The sequence below is a fragment of the Carassius auratus genome, unplaced genomic scaffold (assembly GCF_003368295.1).
Source record: "Carassius auratus strain Wakin unplaced genomic scaffold, ASM336829v1 scaf_tig00215912, whole genome shotgun sequence".
NCBI lineage: Eukaryota > Metazoa > Chordata > Actinopteri > Cypriniformes > Cyprinidae > Carassius > Carassius auratus.
Genome location: NW_020528306.1, coordinates 1264063 through 1273764, shown reverse-complemented (window position 1 = coordinate 1273764; position 9702 = coordinate 1264063). Strand labels below are relative to the sequence as shown.

Genomic DNA, 9702 nt, shown 5'->3' with positions numbered 1-9702 from the left:
AAGGATGATATTCAGAATTCAGAGTGGCCCACGCAGACCCATACCTTTCTCCCTTTGACTTGAGGAATTATAAGATCACCTCACGACAAACCACAGTATGTGTAGCCTGAGGGATGGGGCTCAGTTACAGCAGAGCTGACATGCATGATAACAGAGGGAAAATGACAGCATAAATACATGTTTAGATCTTCAGCTGCAGAACGGGCATGATGATGCTAACTACAGCGGCAAATTATAATTAAAAGATTAATCTTCCATTTGAGTCACGATAACTGTGAACGGTTCATAATTTTATAGGGGCACCAAACAGAGGTTTAATTCTTATTCAAAAGATAATTTATAACATGACACATGGCACAGTTCATACATCACATGTCCAATAGGACAAGAGAATGTTCCTCTAATCCTGCAATATAACTAAATGGAGCATTTTGCTGAGGTTTCTCCTGTTTCCCAAAATTTTCTCCAGAGAAAAACACTAGTAATTTGACATGTGTCCTGTCAGGTTTTTCAAGTTTCTATTTTTATTTCTCCTAATGGATTGTTGGAGAGACACCTGAGACAAAGTGGATGCTAAAAAGGAAACATAAACAATTTACATTATGTCTCATATCATGAATGTTCTTCTATGATCATGCTACTCTATATTAACACTGTACAATAATCTGTTAACATTAGTTAGCTACAACATGAACTAACAACGAAACATACTTCTAAAGCATGTATTAACTGTAGTTCATGCCAATTTAATATTTACTAAAACATTATGAAAATAAAAAGTTGTATCTGTTTATATTACTTAACGAACCTGAGGTAATGATCTAACAATGAACAATTACAGTCTAATGTTAACAAAGCTTGATAAATACTGATGAATGTACTGTTTATTGTTAGTTTATGATAGTTAATGCATTCTAATGGGACCTTGATTTTTTTTTTTTTTTTTTTTTATCAAACTGCTTCTGTGTGCACATAGGTGGCATAAAAGCATGCAAATGTATGAAGCAATAAAACCAAAGTACCATAATGTTAATAATATTGTTAATCTTGCTGGTTACATTTTGTGGGGATCTGCTCTGCTAGACAATGATGTCATCTATACTAACCTTTCATTTGACTTAAAGCTGCCTTGAGGTGTCCACATTCCATAAGGACATCATGTTACCGTAACACCTTGAGATCTAAGCCACTGAGCATGAGTCATTTTGTTCTCTGAGAAACACTAGACACTACCCTGTATGAGGCCAGTCAAGCCTGCAACAGAGTATAGAAGGCAGGGCTTTTGGCAACAGAAAGACTTCTTTGAACTCTGTTCAGTGGCTTTTACTGTACCTTTGTGCCAGAAAATCTTCATTCAAACCTGTTTCTCAGCTTCTTGAACCTGATCTTGTGATTGACAAGTTTTGCATCTGATCTAACTGGCAGTTGATATTTTTTTAACAGGCATGGAAGTTGTTTTCCAACTGATTCCTATTTGTCATAAACAATCTAAAAAGGTCAAATCTATTTGTGATTTAGCTGCTGGCAAGGTAAGTTTACATATAAGTACTGGTAAACGCAACTTGAACCTGACCTCATTCAAATGATGACCCAAGTGTGCTTATAATGTTCTGACCCTCCCATAATGATCATTTACATAAACATACAACATTTCTCTCTATTGATTTCTGATGGAGAAAAAAATCAACGACTGTATGACCCTTGCAAGTCTAAGGGCATTTAGCATGAAAGGCTATGTTAGACATAATGAAAAAAATCTAATGTCATCAATTAAAGCCCAATTGATGACTGAATGTTAATCTACTCCATTAACCTGTTAGCTTTGTGATTAAATGTTGATTACTTCAGAAGAAGAGCATAACTGTGTATTTTTTTGTTTACTTTTAAAATATTTGAAAAGTTTAAATCATTTTCTGTGAGGTGGTGAAACAGCAGTTTAACAATAAGGAAATTATTTGATTATTAAAAAGTGGCAGAGCAAGTTATTACTACAAGTTTGACGAGAGATTACAAAAACAAATCTATAACGTACACTGGAATAACTTGCGCGCTACTGTTAAAAAGTTTATGGTCTGTAAGATTTTTTTAATTTTTTGAAAGAAGACTGCATTTATTTGATATAAAATTCAGTGAAAACAGTAATATTGTGAAAAAGATTTAGAATGTAATTTCTTTTTCCTGTGATAGAGCTTTTTACAAGCATTAATTCAAAACAAATTCTTCTACTAATGCGTTTAAAAAAATGTTTTTATTACAAATATGTACAACAGTAAAAAGGTTTGAAATTTACACAAGGATTGAAATGAACAGCAGTAGCCCATATAGAGATGCCAAACAGTTACCCACCTCTTTTCCCCAAGCATTTATTTACAGTTAAAACATGAAACTTTGTGACCTAGTCATTTTTGGTCTGTTTTGCTCAGTGCTCCTTTTAGGTCACAAGATTCTGGCACACTGTCTAATATAAATACGACGTATTAGCAGAAGAAAGCTTACAACAGACGATGAAATGTTACTAGTAATAATCAGTGCAATCACAGTCAACAAAATAAAAATCAGTGGCACCCACAAAACCAATGACAAAAGCCAACTCCAGCAATGCTTAGCTACCATGAAATGATCCATTCCTCATCTGTTCATGACAACTTTTGCAACATCAGTTGACTATCTCATCAATCTCCCTTTGGCTTTTTACAGCAGAAACACATGGGCCTACACATGCATCTTGAGTCCGTTTTGCCATATCTACATCTAATTCCTCTCTCTTCTTCATTTATTAGACCATAGGTTTAGTGCGGTCATGGTAGGACTGACTGAATCTTTGCGAGCCCTTTTGGGACTCTGGCTGTAGCCGGGCGAGTGGATGAAGGTTGGACTGCTGGGTGGAGATGAAGAAGATGAAGAAGAGGATGAATGGCAGGAGGAGGATGAATCTTTGAGCTGGAGCCATTTATCACCCAGCGCTTTGGCAAAGTGGTCATCTACAGATACGCTGATGGAGGTGGCTCTGTGGTAGTTCATCCCGAGACTCCTCTGGAAATGCTCTTCAACGTGGTCATAACTGTGCTGGGTAACAACTATAGAGAGAAAGAATCAGATGATGATGTTCAAAAACTATTCGTTCTGATGAAAAAAATCTACACAGATATGTTGAAGGAGGAGCGCCATGGTCTTTTGCAGCTTTTTACTTACTAGTGGACTGATTGCAGCAGTCTTTTTTTGTTGACCTTGTTGCAGAGGAAACACAGGTGATGACAGACGGCCGTGTCTGAAAAAGACAGAAAAGGTCAGCAAGTCCTTGTCGCAGTACATTTTTCCATCCCTCCATCTATAATGACTAGCTAATTAATAAAACTGATGGTAAAAATGGGAAAACTAAAAGCACAGGATGGACAGTGATGTTTGTGGTTAGGGGTTCTTGACTATTTCTCTCTCAGTGCTGATGCCACTAGCAGGTCAACAGCAGCACTGGTGTGTTGAGACTTGTTGACAACATTCCTCCACCCATCGCTCACATTTTCTCCCTGAATCCGGCTGGATTGCATATCTGAGACAGGCAGAGGCCTGTCCGCACTAAAGAGCCACTCTCTCAAGAACACAAAAGTGCCTTCCTGTATTCTGTTGTGTCTCATAGATCGTGAGTTAGGATGAACAGACCGCGGTGGCCTCAGGATAGACTCTAAGAAGAGGATGCATGTTCAGTCAGCACGTACTGCTGAAAGAGGGGATGAGGGGACGGAAAAGCCACAAATTGGTCTTTTAATTATGGATTAGCACTATGGATTAGTTTTGAACACTACTGCAAGAACTCTCACTAATGTCTGGAAATATTTACAGAGTTTGATACAATATTATTTCATATATAACGTTTTAATGTATAAAACATATTTCTATCATATATTAAAAGTTAAATTAATTAAATAAAAAATGATTATTAATAATTAGATTTAATTGGTACAATATTATTCCACTATATATATATATATATATATAATTGTTTGTTATTATTTATACACATTTGTTTTTCTAATATTTTAAATCAATTGTTTATTAATAATTATATGTAAATACAATTTAAGTAAAATTTGATGAATTAACAAATTGTATTATTATTATTTCTTTAGTTTGAGCTTATTATTTAATTATAATTAAATTATATTTTATTATATTATTTCACAAATAATGATAATGCTTATTAAGGTACTGATCTATACATATACTTATCATTTAAATAAATATTATTTAAATATATGATAATATTTAAAACACCTAAAAATCATATATTTATATAATTTTATTTATAAATTTTTGTATTGTTTTTAAATCACTTGTTTTTTTAACAATTATATTAAATGGTTTAATTAAACAAAACAAAACAAAAATAATACTACTACTAATAATAAATATTGCTAATAAACATTGCATTTTAAATTAAAGCATGCCATAAGTTCAGCTGAATTACCAATAGTAGTAATCACCTGTATTTGTCTGACTGTTGTGGCTTTTTTCTGGCTCTCTGTTTTCTCTGGTTCTGGGCGTGGTTTCTTGATTAGGGCCAGAGGCTCATCCATGACTGGGGTGGAGTACACTGGGCTCGGGATCAGGTGAGTGGGGCTGGCCGTTGGGCTCCATGTGGATGTGGGGCTTTCAGGAATACTGAACACAGATGATCTGCGGGCACTGTTGGCCAGGCTCTTGCTAAGGGCCCTCTCTCTTCTGAAACAGAAAGTTGAAAATAAATGAGCAAACTAACTCTAAGTCCCTCTTAATCTACTGGGCATTGGTTCCTTGTTAGATGTTGCACGGCTCATTACCTCTCCTCAAGTGTCCGTCCTTTCTCAGAACTGTGTTTGCGTTTCATGGGATGTGTAGGGCGCATCCGCAACCTGTCGCTGGTCATGTGGCGAAATCTGTCTTCACTCCTCAGATTGGGCTGTCCTGTGAAAAGATGAACACAGCCCCGTGTGACTACGGATATAATAAATGACATCGCTGCAGGGTGCTCACACGGTCATTGCCAGTCACCGTAAGTCATTCCCTTACTAGTGAAAAGGTGTGTTAAACAAGTAAACAACTGACTCTTAATCCTTGAAATTGCATCACCGCATGTGTATCTTAATTGTGGGAAAAAACGTTGTTGGGCCACCGTTAAATGTAAACTCCGTTAAGTGGCAGAGCAAGATCAACTGGCTCTGTGAGTATTACTGTAGAACTACCCAGCTGATTCACCCCTAACGGTAAATGTCATTCAAATTTGGAAAACGTACAAGCTAAAAAAACGACAACAGTGAACAAACGAGGATATCACTTTGTTGTTCGTACTGCTTTGAGGGGCAAAACAGGCTTTGTGGGTTAAGGCATGTGGCTCACAGCATGTTTACCCAACATAACGATTGTAACAGACTAATCCAAACTGACATACACAGCACCATTCACATGCTAATATCACAAACAGTGTCATGCAAAGGTCTATATATTAAGGTCACAGTTCACAATCTGCTACATGCTACCAATGATAATGGTTTTAAAGCTTATTAATAGCTCTCTGACAATTTCTAGTCTCAAAATGACCGGTTATGTTGGATTTACATTTTTTTTTATAAAATGATAAACCATTAAACAACCTAAGACTGGACCAAAAATAAAACAAACACAAACACGTGTAATTATAAGCCTACACAGAATGTAACATAATTACAGAAATATAATATAATAAAACATCCCCCTCCCCCACCCCTTATCTAAGTAAAAACAAAAAGAAAGATAGGTCTTAGCACTTGCAAAAAACATAGATTGTCTACATTGAAAGTATGGAAACTGTTGAGCTACTGTACAGATGTAAGCCTATACAACCCTGACTCTTTAGACAAATTTTAGTTTAATATTTTTATTATTAAATAAGTACTCAAACGATAATGCTTATTAAAAATATCCTTTTTGTTTCTAATTAACAAGTACCATTTTGAAGCAGGATTTGTATACCTGTCCATTGCATTGTGTTAACATTGCCCCTAATATTGCATCTTATGAAATAAGAGATTTCACAACATCCTTTATATTTACTTCAGAATGAGGTTAGAGATTTTGTGCGGCTGATAGTGACTTACGGTAACTTACACACCTTCATGGTAACTTAACGCTCATGAGTCATATACCACATTCAGTGTAAGATTTTATAAGATAAGATTTTGCAAGATTTTATCAGATTTTATACTTAAACATCTGCCACAACGATCATTTGACTCCTAACTTGCTGAACATTTTAGGAAGTAATTAAAAGAAGATCATGGACTATGGACATCAAATTACCAACATATTAGACCAGTCAGGACCTGTGTTGATTTGATCGGTGATTAACATCGGAGGTATTTTACCATTGCATGAATTCAGTGTAGCGTTAGGGGCTATCAGACTTCAAGCAGATAACGTTTACTAAATGCTCAAATGGCTTAGGTGATGGGGAGGCATTGTTGGCAGAAGCCTCATTCACTCACACACTCACACTCACACACACACACACACACTCACAGATCTCCCAAGCAGTGGACTGTGACAAGGCAGGTTGACTCTGCATGACAGAGGATGGGGGATTGGGTGTAAACCACACCTTAACCCTTGACTGATGACTGATTTTACTGCCTCAGGGAGGGATATTTTTCAAGGGGAGATTTAAGACAAAAAAACAGACCCACATCCTTTTTTCTTATCTCTTTCATTTGCAGTTTAAAACATAGATCAAGCATGTCTTCATCTCAACTTTCCTCAACTAACCTTCAGAATAAGAGCATCATAATTTAGTCATTAGTTGTTTCTTATTTGAATACTTTCAAATATTTTAAGATTATTTTTTAAATTGTTTACACTTAAATATTTAAATGAAAATAAATGTACAAAAACTTGTATAACATCATCAAAAATGACAGTTCGTGATTATCAATTCCAGCTGCATGGAACATTTTCATGTTATATTGTGCATTTAATCTAATAATAATTATTGTTATTGTTTTCAAATAAACAATGCAGATAACATGCACACATAATGTTATTCTTAGTTTAAACAAAATAAACAATGCAGATAACATGCACACATAATGTTATTCTTAGTTTAAACTAAATAAACAATGCAGATAACATGCACATATAATGTAACTCTTAGTTTAAACCGGTATTAAGATGTAAAATGTGATAATTACCATCTAAGATGTACACTTTGAAGCCACTGCTCATCCGGGTAATGTAGTGTAAATTAGTGACCGCCATTCCTAATCTTCAGGGTTTTCTAAACAGTGCAATGCTCCTAAATAAGTTGAGTTGTGAGCGGCAGAATGGTTCCTCACTCAGTTTTAAATTGTCACTGAGCTCAAGTGTTCTGCGCTTACCATGATCATGCTTCTCGGGATTCTTATTGGACGGTTGAAGGCCAGCCCTCTCAATCTGCCTTTGTATGCATGAGGCGACCTACCACCAAAGGTGCCTGATGGGAGGAGACAAAAGAGAAGCTGTGAATTGCCTGCTGTCTATCACCCCCACCAAACCATATCGCCCTCAACATGGGCTAAAAAATGACAGTTGAAATAAAATTGCAAATAAAATTAGCAAAACAACAAAAAAACATATATTGCTTTAGTATATTACAGAGCTTTGGCATCACAATTATAAACCCAATCATGCATGAGATGTTCAAATTTAGATGTAGAAGTGTGTATTACAGCTAGGGACCGTACACGTGATTTATTAGAAACACTTTGGGAGACAAGCAGCTTAAAATAAAACAATCAGGTGGTATTCTAGATCTACCCTCTTCTCCAAGTATCAACATGCCAGGACAGAGAGATGAATGGTTTCCTTGTCATATTTTCACTGTTCTTGTGAAACACATTTATTAGAAACTTAACATTTGTAAAGACTACTTATTTATTAGAATACATTTAGAAACAGATAGACTCATATAAGGCCAACCGTACACAAATTGGAACTTTAAACAGAATTATTAGCTTTTGAATAATAAAATAAAATATTTACAGGATGCAATTAAATATTATTAAAAAGTCAATCATTTTATACATACACAAAAGGATTGGTACAATGTTTGTATGTTATTGAAAGAAGTCTCAATAATTTTCACCAATGCTGCATTTATTTGATCAAATCATGAAAATCATGAAATATGATTACAATGTAAAATAATGTTTTCTAGTATATTTAAAATCTAATTTATTGCTGTGATGGCAAAGTTGGAATTTTAGCAGTCAGTAGCAGTCTTCGGTTTCACATGATCCTTCCGCCATATTTTTTTTAATATATGCTGATTTGATCCACAAGAAAATTTATGCTACTTAATTTTTTTGGAAACCAGTCTTTTTTTTCAGGATTTTATGAATGGTAGTCTATATTTGGGTATGGGATTCTATTCTGGGATTTAAAAACTCAAGAGAATAACAAAGATTAATCAATGAAATCAAAATGAAAGTACATTTGTGACACTGATCTGGTGAACTTTTTTCCACTGAAGCTCAAGATGGTCTTTGGAAATCTCAAATGATTCTGGAGAAAAGCTTATGGCATTTGTTCAGCTCAAGTACTTCTGTCATTCCAGGAATACCAAACGAAACATGATGACACTCTGAAATTATGTTTCAGATGATTTATTTTTTAATTAAACTTTTTACTCAAAAGTTCACTAGTAAAATGATTTTCAATTAAGTATTCTAAAATACTAAATACTAGATTCAAAATCAATAGATTTCGGAACCTAACCATAAATCCATTTGGAACTTTACTATCCCACTTTTCCTTCCCTGGATCCTTTTAGAATCCACAAACAAGTCTTGCTCTGTCTTTTGTTTCCTCTCTAGGAGTCAGCACCTGTCGACAGCCCCTCCCCTGACTTAATCTAAAATCTCACCTGACTGCATTTTTCAGAGTGTTTAGCCCACCTGAGCTGGAGTCATTCCACCATCTTGCCCATACATGCAGTTATGTTGTCAGTTCCCAACCTTTATCCATCGGTCCTTTTCTTTCCACAGATTTGTTTCTCCTATTTCTGTTTTGGCAGAAAGACAAAGACTTCAGAGTGCTGAAGACAGCTTTGTACAGCGTGATCCTGCCTGAGCATGCTAAAGCCACAAATGCTTCCATACATGACTGAAACACACTCCCTCTGGACACAGTTAACCCCATTTGCATTACAAGGAAGCCATCATAGTGTTACAAGTGAATGCTGCTGCTCTACATAAGGACAACCTTTAAACATAACAATTTCTTTAATTAAAAAGGGAATACTGTTACACATAATACAGGTAATTTACTTCCCAAAAGAAAACCATTGGAACAGTGCAAGCACTTTCTCAAAACTCGTACTCATGTGCCGTTTATTTTGTAACATTCTCTGTGACTGTACTGTGATTGATAACCTCTCACTGTACCTGTGAATTAACACTGTAATAATCAACTACTGTAAATATTTACTGTACTTACTCCCTATCATTATTGGATTGTCATCTATTTTATAAAAGCATTTCCCAGGATGCCACACACAGTGCAGCTGCGTCTCTGTAAACCAGTGAGAAAAGCTTCTCACAATCATTCTAGTGCTGGAACGTCAAGTTCGGTTAAAAAGGACATTGTTGAGCTGCTTAAAGAAGGTTATGTATATCTTTGAACATATAGTGACAGGCCAAGATAAAACCTTTGACTGTGTTT

The 9702-nt window shown here is 35.4% G+C and overlaps 1 protein-coding gene across 1 annotated transcript; it reads right to left on the bottom strand.

Moving 5' to 3' along the window:
- Positions 1–2229: 2229 nt before the first annotated feature.
- Positions 2230–7377, bottom strand: LOC113096369 (transcription cofactor vestigial-like protein 4). Its single transcript, XM_026261743.1, has 5 exons — positions 7194–7377; positions 4815–4938; positions 4479–4716; positions 3193–3268; positions 2230–3077 (listed from the first exon to the last, which is right to left on the bottom strand). Exons 1-5 carry the CDS (start codon positions 7258–7260, stop codon positions 2770–2772), a joined length of 813 nt encoding a protein of 270 aa, XP_026117528.1. The 5' UTR covers positions 7261–7377; the 3' UTR covers positions 2230–2769.
- Positions 7378–9702: the final 2325 nt, after the last annotated feature.

Coding starts and splice junctions, on each gene's coding strand:
- LOC113096369 (XM_026261743.1), bottom strand. CDS start 7,260: ATGGCGGTCACTAATTTACACTACATTACCCGGATGAGCAGTGGCTTC. Junction 4,717..4,814: donor GGACGGACACTTGAGGAGAG/GTAATGAGCCGT, acceptor TTTCTGTTTCAG/AAGAGAGAGGGCCCTTAGCA. Junction 3,078..3,192: donor CTGCTGCAATCAGTCCACTA/GTAAGTAAAAAG, acceptor TTCTCTCTATAG/TTGTTACCCAGCACAGTTAT.